Consider the following 15,950-nt stretch of genomic DNA (forward strand, 5'->3'; position numbering starts at 1 on the left):
TAGACATAATTGAATAACATAAGCAAGAATATCAATATAAAGAATATGAATAAAGAAAGATGGTGAATCCCCTATGAAGATGGATTAAAAAGAAATAAGTGGCAATGTAAGTTAATTAAAAATAGGCGAATCTATCTGAAATACAAATTAAAGGCAAGGCATGTCACAAGGCATTTATTAAATTTCTATTATATTCTAGACACTGTGCTAAGCTTTGAGGATACAAAGAAAGAAAGAAAAACAATACAGTCCCTGCAACCAAGGAGCTCACAGTCCAATAGAGGAGAAAACAAAGTACCGATTCTCAGAATCACATTGGAGATAGTCTCAGAAGAAAAACACCAATATAAATAATGATTGGGAAAGGTAAACAGTACTCTTAGACTAAAACAATTGCAGATATTTCTATAAGTGGAACAGAGAACATACCAACAAAAAATACGAATCTAATCAAGTCCAAAAATATGGGGATTCCCCACTAATAGTTATTCAGAAATGTTAAAGTAATCCCTTCTGCCAATCATAGCAAAAGGAACATCAAGCTTAACTACTTAGATATGAAAACATTTAGTTCTTTATCATGACTACAACATGGAACATTCTGATTAATAAAATATTTGTACTGACGATTATTACATATATATACATATATATATATATAATACCCAAGCTACTATAAATTTTTGACTGGAATTCTGGCTGGAATAGTATAGAAGACACAAAAATATTGTTATATTTAATATAGTTCAAGATTTAAAAGACATTTCAACCTCATGTTGCATGGCAAATGTCTGATGGGCATTAAGTAATAAAATAGTTTGTTGGGCATTAGAGCTGGGGAGAGGAAGAACAACAATCTTGGGAGAATTCAATTCTCCTCTATCTTGTGCTTACCATTGAGACATTTACTTTAGGACTGCTGGAATTCTGGTCATCATTGTACCATGTAAACTGAGAGTCCTGTGCCTGGGGAACATGTGACATTTCTGCCTTGGTTTTGAATTCTAACATCAATATGGTGGGTGGTAAAAAAATACTTATTATGACCTTTAAAAGAAAACAAACATAAAAAATTAATAAAATACTAATAACATTATATAAGGTGGCTAGGTGACATAGAAGCTAGAGTACAAAAATCTGATTCAGAAAAATCTGAGTTCTAGTATAGTAACCCAGGAAAAGTTACAAGCATTCTGTGCCTCAAATATTAAATGGTGATATATAAAGATCAAGGGAAGCAATATAACTAAGGTATTTTTCAAACCTTAAATCTCCATATAAGTATGAGTTATCATTAGTTCTGACCAGCAGAACAAATCCCTTCATGTGAGACTGAGAGGCAGTTGCATTCTCTGACCTCTCTCCTCCTCTTCCCCCTTGCATCCCAATTTATTTCATTCCCAATTCACAAGCAACATCTGCATCTGTAAAGGCTGCTTTGCATTTCCTTCAAGTGTGTTATGATTCACAGCTGTGGGGGCTTTCCAAGAATTGACCTGCCCCTTCATACCTGGGCATACTTGGGCCTTAACACTTAACCCCAATTGCCTCAGAAAAAAAAGAGAGAAGCAATGAGGATACAAAAAGGGACAAAAGACAATTTCTAATCTATAGGAGTCTAATGAATTTGGTAAGGGTTTTTTCCTATAACTTTAATCCCACATATCCCTAGACTCAATTTACTGCATTAATCCAATGCATATCACCCATGAATTTACTAAAACTTTTATTTCTAAGCTACACAGCATGTAACAAAATTTAGGGTAAAGATGTCCATAATTATTCTGAAATTTGGTAGAGTGGGGAAAAGGCAAAACATAAACTTCTTGAGGACAAGAACTGCTTCTTTTTTTCTTTTCATCCTAAGAACATAAAATTTTTTTCCTGATTAGGAGGTATAATTTTAAGGATGTAAACAACTCTTAAGAAAGAAATTTCTTCTCCCAATGCAGATCTGCAATTTATAATTTTAGTTTCCTGGAGTGGAAGGTAATGATTTATTTCATAGGATAACACAGGCAATATAATCTGAGATAGGACTTGAAACTAAATTGTCCCGACTCAGAGATCATCTTTAGATCCACTTTAATACACACTTTCACCTTCCCACATAATAAATATATGATACTTGTTGAATGAAGGATAATCTTATTCATACTATGTATAATGAATTAGCTTGTAGCTGTATCGTCCCTCTCAATTTTCATCTTTCAAGAAATTAATTACTTTTTCCAGCCTGTCTTTCCATTCAGGAATTTCTCCAATTCCAATTTTGTTTTTTATTTTCTTTTTCCTGATGTTGGGTTGAGTTCTGAAGTCACAGATAGTCACTGGGCCAGTGTCCAGAGAACAATCTACAGTAACTCCAAAATCCATTTTCCAAGACTAGTTTTGAGCCTTTCACCTTATAATTATATGGATTGTTGTGGTGGTGATTGTTTAATCTTCATTCTCAAAAAGAATCAGTGACATCAGACGCATGATGTCTTGACTTGCTTATGAACTAGATTTGAATTGGAAAGAGCACTGAGTTCTCTTGGGTAAAGACAAAGTTGGATAAAGTCAAATCAACCTCATTGCTCCTTCAGAATCATCCATCAGAGTCCATTGGCAAGACAAAGGTCAAAACAATCAATAATGTCTTTTGTGTGATTTGGATTAAAGGACTTCCTTAAACACAACACCACATCTCTTATCAGTGACTCATGCCATGGCCCCTCACCTTCATCTCTGTTTTCTTGACTTCTTTCAAGTCCCAGTTCTGAAGATGGAGTCCCATCTTCAGAAGGACTTTCCCTCTCTCCCAACTAAACTCAAATCATTCTGGCTTTCTTTGAATGGTCAATAAGAACTCCAGTCTAAAGTCTTTGTTTAGGTTTTGATGGGTTAGAATAAGTGTAAATAGCAATTATTTTTTCTTCCAGAGAAAAGCTCAGTAGGTCGTCCCCTCTTGAATAATATCTTTATTTTTTTTTAATTTTTTTTTATTTTTATTTTTTTTTTAATTTAATAGCCTTTTATTTACAGGATATATACATGGGTAACTTTACAGGATTAACAATTGCCAAACCTCTTGTTCCAATTTTTCACCTCTTACCCCCCCCACCCCCTCCCCTAGATGGCAGGATGACCAGTAGATGTTAAATATATTAAAATATAACTTAGATACACAATAAGTATAGATGACCAAAACATTATTTTGCTGTACAAAAAGAATCAGACTGAATAATATCTTTAAAATGGCAAATTGGACTGTCTTTTGTCTTAATTCTTACCCAGGCACTAGTCATTGACAAACTGAGATTTAGGGAAGATCTTGATTTAGAAAGGCCAAGGTCATCCACTGAATCCTGGGCCATCCCCAGTCATCTTGATCTTTGTCTTGCCATTGCACTCTGATGATATGGATTTTTTTTTACCTAAATGTCTTCTTTTATTTCCTTATAATTAAGTTCATTTTTGAGATCTTTCTGTATTTTGTCCTCATCAACTAAGAATTCTACTTCCCCAAAAAATTTAATGTTCTTTCCAAACTCAGATTCAACACACAGAATCCAACCACTAATGAATAAGAAAGTAACTTGACTAGCTAAAATATTGACTAATAAAGCTGATGATGATAATGATGAAAAAGAAGAAGAAATTAGGAACATAGGAAGGGAAGAGAAAAGAAAGAAAGGGGGGAAAGAATGTTTAACTGATTATAAAGGTTGTTATTTGTCCATTTCACTGGACTCAATAGCACGTGTTTATTAATTTCAACCATGCAATAAAGCTTAAGGCAATAGTGGAAACTTAAAGGACAATTGTTAATTAATATTTGGTTAAATTACCCTTAAAAATTCCAAGCTGAAATTGCCTTGAGTTATAATGGGCTGGATGTTGGGGATGATCGGTTAGGTGAAAAGATGAAGCTTTGGACAATGAAATATATTCATACATGGCAAAATACAGGATAATAAGTGAATAAAAATGCTGCAAACTTTATTCTGTTTTCTGTTGTCTATAAACAAGCAGACTTAGCAGGTTGGTAAAACAAACAAAAGTAAGATCAGGATAAAGGTAGCTTCTATTTAAAAAACAATAACAAAAACCCAATACTGATCATCATTCAAACTTCCATTTATAGTGATTATGCACTTTATGATGATTTTTAGCTCTAACTTTTGACTTTCAAACATCCTTTAGGGGAATATTGGACAGGCATCTTACCAAATGAGAAAATCAAGAAACATTCAATAATGTGGAGAAAGGCAGAATTTTTTTTTTTAATTACTGAAATCAAAATCCTAACTTACTACTATTTACACAGATACTTATTAGCTGTGACATTATTCAAGGCATTTCTTAAATGCCTTCTTAAACTTCAGTTTCTTTTCTTGTAAAATGGGGTAGCATCTGAAATATCTACATCTGTGGTTTATTTGTTATAAGGATCAAATGAGATTAAATACATGAAAATACTTTATGAGATGTAAATAATATACAAAATTAAGATAATGTAACAATAATTATTATTATAATGATTTTCACAGAGATACAAAATTACCTTTATCCATGAATTTTTTGTCATTTTCAAACGTCCCATCCACATGTCAGTTAGTAACCTCTGAGTACAAGTGTGAGAAACAAAAGATCGTAGCCCCACAGACACAGCCAATTTCAAGCAAGTGGAATTACTCCAATTCTTCAGCTCATAAGTCAGCAGCTTCATAGCCATTCTTTCATTCTGTTTAAATGCTTTTTCCAATATATCCAGAGCAAGCTGACCAAACTCTCTGTTACATAAAAACATAGGAAAACACGAATCAGAATCCTAAAATGAGTTAAAGATTTAGAAAGACTTTTAAAAGTCAATTTTACTTGGTATAAAAGGTTTGCAGAAGTAGAATTAAAAATCTTTGGATATGTAAGAGATTATTACATAAGAGGAAATAACTCACTATTCTCTATTTCTATATGAGATATAATGAAAAAATCTAAGTTGTAATTTAAGGAATTAATTTTTGGGTGAGATTATCTAACCTTTTCAGAGGAATAAACTTTTTTTAAAAAAAAATTTCTCTGAAGACTGAAAATTATAAGCTCATAAGCAAGAAAAAGAAGTGGAGCGATACCAATGATGATATTCCCTTCCACATTGGGAAATGCAGAGAAATGGGAACTAGCAACTCCTTCCCCTTGACCTATCTACTAAGGGTCCATGAGAAATCATTTGGGAAAAGATCTCTACATAAGACCCAAATAAAGCTACCCTCAACAACGACAATAACAAACATAACAACAACAAAAAGACGGCTAAACACTGAAAACTATTAACAAAGGAAGGCTGTAGAATCCATTAAACCATTTCAAAATTTAATAGATTATCTGTTTGAAATGGTTTATCATGGTCCTATGAAAAGATAGGGAAATTTGCTACGATATTTCCCCAATCCTAGTATTTTGTATTTTTATCTATATAAGCCATTGTTCTTGATACATAGATATTTTTCCATCTCAGAAGCTCTTAGCCAACATTGAGCAAAACAAATTTGTTTCCACTGAGAATGGTTTTTTTCTCCATCAGGTCTCCTTTTTAGCTCATCATAGTAACCTAAAGATAAGAAAACAAGGATCATAAAAGAAGGAACATATCTTTTCCCTCCTATCACAGCAACATTCTCCTACTTTTTGCACAATATAATATATTATTTTTCTCACTCCTAGAATAACCTCAAATTAAGAATTACTGCCTCCAATGTAGAGTTATAAAGTTATTTCAAATTAAAGGATTTTAGAGAGGTCATCTAGTAGAAATTTTTGTATAAGAAAATTAAGGCCCAGATTCTGACTTCAAATCCTATACTCTTTAGATTAAACCAGATTGCCTATTCATTGAGTAGAATGAGCCAAAACATTCTGCCTTGGGATAGTTGAAGATCATTTTTAAAAAGGTTTTTAAACAAAAGATATATAGTGGTTTGAATGCTTGTTTTAGGAATTCAAAGACAGAAAAAATGTCTCATCCTTCTAAATGATGTCAAAGTTTACTGTACAGTGAAGAAAGACTTCTTACTTGGAGTAATTGTTTAACTCATCTGAGGTACCGTCCATTATGTTGCTCTCCTCAGCTTCCTGTGCCATTGCTCGATACAGTTTACAGGCAATCACTGCCTTAACCATGGCCTCCTCTCCATGCTGCCAGAAAAACATGGCCATCTTCTGCCTTTTCATCAACACTGCCCAAACCAGCAAGTCATTATAAGGGTAAATAAAGTCAGTAGATTGTGAGTCTTCTGGTAAATGTTGTTCTTCCTTTGACTTCTTTCTCGATTTATGAAGGCCTACTGATTTCTCCTGTTGGTAGGCAAAATATGAATGCATTTCTCTCTGTTCAGATTCACATGATATTTGTAACAGAGCCCTGGACTGATGATATTTCTAAGTTTGGTAAAAAAATTAGATAAAAGCAGAGTATCATATGAGTAGTGCATCAGGAGAAATGACCACTATTTAAATCTGATACATCAGCCTATTCCATTTTCTATGAAATGTATCTAAATTAAGAAGTAAAATAAGTCCACTACCTACTCATGCTATTTTCAAGTATTCATAGTAGCAAACCAAAATGATATCATATTACAGAGATAAAAATCATAGCAAATAGCCAATAGATTAGGTGAAAATCCTGGTCTCCAAACACCATCTTAGTCAACAATTCCAAAATATCCACCCCAATAATTGAAGCTTCCTATCTATTCTCTGACTATGCTCAGAGAATTCTGTCCTCTTCCTAATGTAGGTGATCAAGGAAATAATCTAAAAAGTTTCTTTAAGTAGTTGGAGGGTTGAAGAAAAAACAAGAGGCCATGGTATTAGATAGATAGACCATCAATAAGAGTAAAAACTCTTCACTTCCCTCCATATACTTTGCAATCCAACAACACCTGCTTTCTTTCTTGTTTCTGGCATGACACATTTCTGTTAGCTGTACCCCATGCCTGAAATATTCTTGTCTATAAGATGGCCTGTCTTCCTTCAAGAATTATTTCAAATACTACTTCTACAGAAGGCCTTTTCTTCTTTCTCCTCCATCTCCCTACTATAAATTTCTTCCTTCTGAGATTACCTAGCATCTATTTCATAGATAGATGGATGGAGAGGGGGGTAAAGAGAGAGAGAGAAAGAAAAAAGAGAGGGGAAGGAAGAAGGAGGAAAAGAAAACATAGAAATGGGAAGGAAGAAGAGGGAAGTTAGGGAGGGAAAGATAAAGGGAAAGAGGGGGAGAAACAGAAGGAGAGATAAAAATATAGCTATATGTTCATAGTTCTTTCCATGTTGTCTCACTCATTGCAATGTGAATTAAAAGCTCTTAGCACAGTGCCTGGCACAAATATTTAAGCAAGTATTTAACAAATACTTGTTAACTGACTGATTTTGTAGAACTTCTTTTTTCTTTCTTAATTACAAAACATCACACTTTGGAAGGAGACAAGGATACAGTAGAAAATGTAGATGACTTAAAAATTATATATATGTGTATGTGTGTGTGTGTGTGTGTGTATTTTTTTTAAATGATACCTTGAACTTGTACGGTTGTGCTGTCCTTAAGAACTGGGAATGCAGAGTATTTTCATCAGATCCACCCAGATTTCCTAAATGACTTATCCGGTGAAGGGAAGGATGAGAAAAGTTCTGAACAAAGCTGGTTACTCTCTAATCATTGCATTTTGTTGTTTGTTGTTGTTGTTGTTGTTGTTGTTTGAAAAGATAAAACAAAGAAAGAGTAGAAATTAATTTGTGGACAATAAGTATTTCATTTCTGGATTACCCTAGAAATTGAATACCACCTAGATGAAGTTTTATCTTACTTAAATAGTAACTGGCTCACTTTCTCATACATGATAAATATTGAATTCCCCCAGAGCTGAATATATTTGGAAGAACAAAACACCATCTACTTCTTAAGAAAGCACAATGTTCTTTCTTTAAAATCTCAGCAAACAATTCCATTGCTATGCCCTCATACACATTCTACACCTATACTCTTATGTGGAAATTCACATTAACATCAATGGAAGTTCCATAGTTGGAACAATTTCAGAAAATGTAATCAAGATTCAGAGTTTTGATAAGAGGAAAGTCCTGTACACAAGCAGCTCCAAGGTTAAGTTAAAATGTTACTGATATTCCTCCAAGCCTTATAAAAGCATTGCCACTGAAATTCAGATTCAAGGACCCTATGGTAACATCATTCAGCTTCCATATGTAAAGGTCTGAGGCTTTGTCTTGTTTTTCATTAATGAGAAAAATAAAGTTCTTTAAAAGTATACATAATAAAATATACTCAGCATTCTAATCATTTACTACTGGCTTATTTTGTTCATTTTCATGAAGGTTTATGCACTGTATTTTTTTTTAATGAGACAGAGTATTATGGATCAAGGAAGCAAAGGACAATATTGTGTAGCTTATACAGTTCCGTGACTACACGTTTTTTATTATTCATTGAAATCCACATTTCTTGGCTACATGATAAATTTAATATAAGCAACTTCAGTGACTTATAGCACAGTATAGCAGAAAGAATACCAGGTAAAAAGTCTTAAGATCACAGATCTAATACTGGAAGCCAGTTAGCCCAATCTTCTCATCTTACAAATGAGAAAACTGAATCACAGTGAGGCTAAGTGACATAAGGTCTGATCCTTTCTGTCATATCTGCTAGTATAGAACACCAAACAAGCTATTTAATCTTCCTGGGTCTTACTTTCTCATCTTTTAAATAATGGGATTAGACTCAATGACTTCCAAAGAGTTTCCTATCCCCAAATCACAATGCTCTCTTTTTGTGGGGCTTTTTCCCAACTGAGTACTCAAACATTAGGCAGATTATCATAATTCCAATTTATAAGTAATAGATTAAATTTAAGATCTTTGAAGGAAAATTCTAGTATTTCCCATGTAATCTAAGTCTCTTCATTCTTTGCCTTAGATTTTCAAAGTGTAAAATGAAGAAATTGAATTAGATGATCTCTAGAGTTTTTCTGAATTTTATTATTGTCTAACTCTTAAGTTTTGTTGTTGGTTTAGTGACAGCAATAAGTACAACCATGTTTCAGTTCCAGTTCTGACTAGATCCCCAATTTCTAGAACAGAGATAAAGGTGAACTTGCCCTGGAAGGCATAAGCATGAATAGAAATATATATCAACCAACATTTTCCTCTGCCAATCTCTATCCCTTAATGAGCTGGAAAGATCCTACAAGGCATATTCCCCTAAGGTACAAACCATGACCAAGGTTATCTAAATTCCAGAATACTGTTCCTAGCAAATTCAAGGTAATAGCTTCTGTTTTGTTCTGTTTTAATGACTACAGGGCAGTAGTGAAAGTGTGAGTCAAACTTAAGTGGCAATAATGCATAATTCTTCTCCTGGAAGTTTAATAGTGAAGGAGAGAAAAGAAATAGAATGATAACTTGGGAGGAATCAAGAGAAGGATGTTTATAGAGAGACCTATATGTGTTAATAAATTTAAGGGGAAAGCCAAATACCAGAATAAGAGGTAGAGACAAAGGCAAGTGAAGGAGGCAGAGAAGCAAAGATAGAAAGAAGAGAATTGAGAAAAATGAGGTAAAGTTTCAAAGAAGATGAGGGAAGATGAGATGAAGGGAATTGAGGAGGGGGTTAACTTTGGCAAAATGGAAAACCCACCTAATCTTCTGAAACCTGATGAATGGAAACTGAGAAGAGGACAGATGAAGATAGAGAAGTGTAGAAAGAATGCCTGGAGTTAAAGATGAGTTCAAATTTTCCCTCAGGCAACTTACTGTATGAGCAAGTCTTTTAAACCTGTTTGTCTTGGTCTTCTCATCAATAAAATGAGCTGGAGAAGAAAATGTCAAACTACTCTAGTACCTTTGCCAAGAAAACTGCAAAGGGGACCATGAAGAATCAGATAGGACTGAAACAAACGAACAACAAAAAGAACAGAAACAGGGGCAATCAGAAAATCATGATCTCTTAAGAGAAGAGGACTTTTTATTATTGAAATTTCTTACTATAGAGGAGAATGTGAAGAAGTGAAGTTAGAAGCATACTGATGAACTACGAAAAGTATAAGAGATAATGGGAATAAAAGTTAAATGAAGATGAAGTTTGCTTTCTGGAATAGTGAGGCAATGGGCTAGGGATAGATTGTGAAAAGAAGGAATTTCAAAGTTTACAGTCTTGGAGAAGGAAGAGATAACATATCAATATATGTTCTCCCTCTCTTTACTCTCTTGATATTTCCCTTCCTGTTCTACTATTGTAGCAGTCACTCTATTATATCAATCAGCTTTGAGACAGATTTTGCTTTGATCAAGTGCTTTGATCAAACTTAAATCCAATTCACTTCTATGCTTTGCATCATCTCCCTGATATCATGGTTAGATTGCTAGGATAAAATTGGGACAGAAGTTACAAGAGTCAAGAATGTAGAAGAACTGAAAGGTCAGTCAGAAGAATTTTCAATACAAAGAAGTAATATGACATAATGGGAAATTTATAATGCAATCAGTTCATAACCCACTTCTGACATGACTCTTGCAATATTGAAGAAATTACTTGACTTCCTTGGCCAGACTTATATAAAATGAGCAGATTGGAATCAATGTCTTCCAAGGCCATTGAGCTTACTTGTGGGCAGTGTCACCAAAGGCCAAATGAAGAGACATTGCTCAAACTCACTTCATTAAAATTACCTTATTTTTTCTGTTGAGATTATTGTATAGGGCTCTGAAACTCTTCCTTGTGTAGCTGCTCCGATATGCTCCACCAATTAGATACTCTATCACTAAACCAATATCAATCAATGAAATTCTGTAGTCTGAAGGAAGATAGCTCTATAATGCAAAAGTTAAAACATGTCAATATAAATTTTCCCTCTCTTGATATTTCCCCCTCTGTTCTACTATTGTAGCAATCAATACATTATATTCAATTATCTTTGGAATAGATTGTACTTTGATCAAGTAACCCGAATATGTACTGAATTACACTTAAATCCAATTCACTTCATGCATCGCATATCTCCCTGATGTTATGGTCCTCTTCAACAACGAAGGACAAAAATAATCTTTGTTGTGAGTAAAAACAGAAGCTTGCCTCATTGGTAAGCCTACTATAATGGGCTAGTAGGGCAACACAGCTTACACTCCTTTGATCAAGATGTCAAAAGATTTTAGCCCAGAAAAAAAAAAAAACCTGATCTGAAATCTTTAAAATAAAAATGTGAAGTAAAACAAGAAAGCTAATGAATACTGATTGGGTTTTGAGATTTCTGTGTTGTGCCATAGGAACACAAAGGAGAATATACAATTATGCCTCTTTTTTCAGAGTATAGTAGATTATTTTAATGCTCACTTTTGTCTTTGTATCTTCACCATTAAGCACAGTGGTTGGCATGTGGCAAGAGATTTTAAAATGCTTGCTAATTAATTTGCAATTTGCCACATCTTTATTTCATATTGGAGTCCATACAAAAGCTATATGTTTCTGATTATCTCAATATACTAATAAAAATTTATCTTTTGACTTTTTTTCTCTTTCTGATACACAAAGATCTTGTCCTTGACTAGAAACTTTAACATGATAACTTTGAAATAAAAAATAATTGCTTAAAATTCTTGAAATGTCCTTTGATAAAGTACATAAACCTGTGATTAACGGTTACTTGACTGAGAAGAAAAAATTCATACCAGTCAACAAAATATCTAATTATTTGAAAAATTAGGTTAATCTGTTTTTGTAATAAACCTGATCACTAAACCTACTGTGATAATATTGAATTAAAAATTTTTCACTTTCAAGTTGTCACTTATCTTTAATAAAATAGGAGGGGAGAATAACACAGAAATCTGAGTATGGCTATTGAATGAACAAATTCTGATAAAATATGCCTATTTTGCATAAGACATATGGCAATCTACTTTGATAAAACATGATGAACAGAAAGGCATATAAAAAAGTTTTTATTTATGTTTTTCATATTCTTTTTACCTTTGTGTATTAGGAAGAAAAAATAATATCTGTCTCCCCTAACAATCTTAACATTAGTCACTTACATTTATTTCCCTGAAATCTCATGTAATAAAGATCCAACATACTTAATGAAAGCATTGAATAAACACAACTGCAGCATAACAGAGCCAAAGAATGTGTCCATAAGCAAATATGTATTGTACCAACACTTCTGATTTCCAGTGACTCTCCAAACTATAATCCTCTACAAATTCCTTTCACCATGGAGCACAAAAAAAAATCTAGTTTTCTATTAACATATTTGATTTCATAAAGATAATTTCAATAGAACAGGAGATGTCTGGGGCAGAATTAAACAATAAGCTATTTTAAAATGGATAACAATGATTATATACTTAGAAAGGTACTCTTAATTTGCTGTGGCAAAAAAAACTAAAGTTCAGAGTACAAGGGAAGGAAATGAGTGCTAAAAATTGATAAAAAACAATAAAAATTATGTAAATAATGGTTCAGCTATGAGAAAGTAATGTAACAAAAACAAATTTAGTTCAGTTGTCTCTAAGTCTTTTTTCCAAAGACTCTTTCAAAAATAACAAGAACTCCACATATAAAATAATTTCTACAATGTATACATAACTTTGAATTTACTGATGATTCCCCTCCATAATATGTTAGAAAGCATGCTAGATGCTATCGTTTAAACTTTGGCCCTTGGCCAAGCATTGAACCTCCCTCTACAATACAGTTTCCTTATCAATAACATAAGTAAATAGGACAAGAACTCTAACATCTTTTCTAGCTCTAATGCCTATGAACCAAACTTGTATCATACTAAGAAATTTTCTGCATTTCTCAAGTCTGAAAACATTTGATTACCTGTTTTACATCATGCACAAGATGATGCAAAAGCATGTTGTTTGGTCCATTTTTCTGTAATGAAAAATAAGGATTAAAAATCAGTATACTTTACATATATTGTATTTAATATATACTTTAACATATGTAACATGTATTGGACTACATGTCATCTAGGGGAAGGGGTGAAGGGAAGGAGAGGAAAAGTTGCAACAGAAGATTTTGCAAGGGTCAATGTTGAAAAATTACCCATGCATATGTCTTGTAAATAAAAAGCTATTAAAAATCAGTATACTTTAAATTAGAAAGTAAGAGTATGTTTTCATTATAGAAAATTATACATGATATTATAAACACTCTCAATGGTCTTTAGCTAAATTTGATGATTCTACTTTCTGTTTCCTAAGGATGAACATAATTACATTAAGTAACCATTTTAAAGTAAGAATAGAAAAGAGGGAATAGTTCTGTTTAATATATTACTATTCTTACAATACTAATTTTTCACACAGCTCATGTGAATATATAAATTAATAAATAAACATTCATTGACTATTGATAAAAGACAATTTTATCAGCTAGATTCCAAGAGACAAAAGCACTTATCAAATCCATATTGTACTTAATTTTTATATAATCTACTTACCTACATATACATACATCCAAAATAGTTTGCATTTATAAAGCATTTTAAAATTGGCAGTGTCCTTTATATATATTATCTCATTTGATCCTCATCTCAACACTGTCAGGTAGTTACTATTATTATCCCCATTTTACTGATGGGGAAACAGAGGATGGGAGATTTAAGTGACTTATCACACACAGCTAGAACATATTCTTGACTTCAAGTCCAGCACTTGATCTATTGTGTCACTTAGCTGACTAAATTTAAAGGAAAAAAGTTAGTTCCCTACTTTTGGTAGTGTCAGTGGCCAATACCTGTAATTTCTGCTACTAGAAGGCCATGGATCCTATGAACTCAGAGTTCTCGGTTGCAGTGAGTTAAGCCAATTTTAATTATCAAAATAAGTCCTGTACCATTATGGGGAGCCCCCAGAAAGGAAATGGCAGGAATTTGCCTCAAGGGCAGCAAATGAGCCCAAATCAGAAATGTAGCAGGGCAGAGATTCTACTCCAATTAGCAATGGGATACAGCTGTGAGTGACTGCAGCACTTCCAGCCGGGGTAAAAAAAAAAAAAAAAAAAAAAAAAAATAGGGAGATGTCTCAAAATCATATCAAAACAACTTTAAGCTTTAAACTTTAAAATGCAAGAGAATATGTTAAATGTTATATGGATGGGGATAACTAGCTAATAAGTGGCAGTTCAGAACTTAAAAGATTTCAAAGCATTGAGGTGTCAAGGGGTCAAAAAAAACTTCAGGGAAGATACAGGACTTAAAACTGTTTTGAAAGAAGGGAATTTAGATTAGTTCAAAGGATTGGCATAGACATTCCAGGTTAAAAAAATAACATACACAAAATCTCAGAGGCAAGGTTATCTATACATATGACTTGTTTAGAGATTAGTTGAGTAGATAAGGAATAGCATGTTTGGGAAGAAGTTGTAGAATGTTCATTATAGAAATAATACTAAATCATAAAATGCTCCAGTGTTATTAATAATAAATTTCTTTAAGTCAGCTAATTGTTCATTTCAATATAAAGACATTACATTGCAAATATTTTCCTTTTTTTTTAAAGACAATATGCCTATGTCACCTAGCCTGCGGGTACAGTGGCCAATCTTAGGCTAATCTCACTGGTTATCATGCTAACTTAAAAAAGGAATGAAATTTAAGAATATCTCAAAGGACCAAGTAAATTATCATATAAGGATGCCCCTGGTCTTATTGTGAACCTGCTGTTTCCAAATTGGACAACTTCATTCCCTCTTTATGTAGCCTTGTAGGACCTCATCATTTGGCACTGATATGATATGATGATGATGATATGATATGATATCAGTGCCAAACAGTATGGACACCAAATCAGCTTAATCTTATTGAAGTTCAATACTCCAGAACTCAAGCAATCCACCAGCCTCAACTTCCAAGTAACAGGGATTACATCTGTACACCACTTTTCTCAGTCAAGTATTTTAATCAAATTCATTTGTCAAAGTAAAAATGGATAAATAAAAAAAACTGTGGAAAACTAAATTTTCTACTCAGTTTTCACCTTAGATATCTTTCAAAAATTATCCTATTTTAATATTTACATTTCTATATAATTTTCTAATTTCTAATATAGAATTTCTATGTTTCTAAAAGAATTCCTAATTTCTATGTAATATTTAATTCTTCTATAATTCCTATAAGGATGCCAGAATATGATGTTTGAATCCTAAGACAGTTGAAATCAATTGCAATACTCACTGTATTGTAGAGCTCTTCTAGCCGGGAGATAGTGAGAAAGCGGTGCAGATTCACTCCATATTCTACTAAGAGCTTTACAAAATCCACCCGATCCATCACTAAAGCATCCATCATGGCTTGTTCCAAAGAGTCAGTCTTCAAGACACAAAGGAAACAAGAAGCATCAAGAAAGAGAAATATAACAATTTGATCTCTGAGGTCCTATCCAACTCTAATTATAATACCAAGTAACCAAAAAAAGAAAAAGAAAAAGCCATATGGATGAGACTGAAACACAGGCATTTTCAGAGGGAAATATATATAGTTCAACATGCAATTCAGAGTTTTCCAATCTGGCTTTAAAAAAAAACCCAAAATATTGTTTTTATATAAATGGGAATGATATTTGTTCTTTATCTTTGCACCTGAGGGAGAACTACATAGTACAGAGGAAAACACCTGCCTCCAACTACATAGTACAGAGGAAAACACCTGCCTCCAACGTAGAGAGATGTAGTATGTAATTTCTTTGGTGTTGTTTGTCCCTCATTTTCAGAGAGGACCAGTGATATCACAGGTGTCTCTAATTTTTACAATCTTTTTGACCTTAAGAAACTGAGTTAACCATGAGCCTCAGTAACTTCATCCATAAAAGGAGAAGATTAGAATAGCTGGCCTCTAAGGTCTTTTCTAGCTCCAGATCCACAATCTTAATAATGAGTTGAGATT

The 15,950-nt window shown here is 33.1% G+C and overlaps 1 protein-coding gene across 2 annotated transcripts in view; it reads right to left on the bottom strand.

Annotated features, from left to right (window-relative positions):
- The window catches only part of TRPM6 (transient receptor potential cation channel subfamily M member 6), a 161,102-nt gene that overhangs the window by 81,039 nt on the left and 64,113 nt on the right, over positions 1-15,950 (bottom strand). For both annotated transcript variants that reach the window (XM_031939567.1, XM_031939578.1), the window contains 7 exons: positions 15,243-15,377; positions 12,884-12,937; positions 10,729-10,869; positions 7,564-7,698; positions 6,059-6,339; positions 4,550-4,778; positions 895-1,047 (listed from right to left, as the gene is read on the bottom strand). In XM_031939567.1, the coding sequence (XP_031795427.1) occupies positions 895-1,047; positions 4,550-4,778; positions 6,059-6,339; positions 7,564-7,698; positions 10,729-10,869; positions 12,884-12,937; positions 15,243-15,377 (1,128 nt within the window). The remainder of the gene's footprint in view (positions 1-894; positions 1,048-4,549; positions 4,779-6,058; positions 6,340-7,563; positions 7,699-10,728; positions 10,870-12,883; positions 12,938-15,242; positions 15,378-15,950) is intronic.

Source organism: Sarcophilus harrisii, chromosome 1, assembly GCF_902635505.1.
Source record: "Sarcophilus harrisii chromosome 1, mSarHar1.11, whole genome shotgun sequence".
In the NCBI taxonomy this organism is placed as follows: Eukaryota; Metazoa; Chordata; class Mammalia; order Dasyuromorphia; family Dasyuridae; genus Sarcophilus; species Sarcophilus harrisii.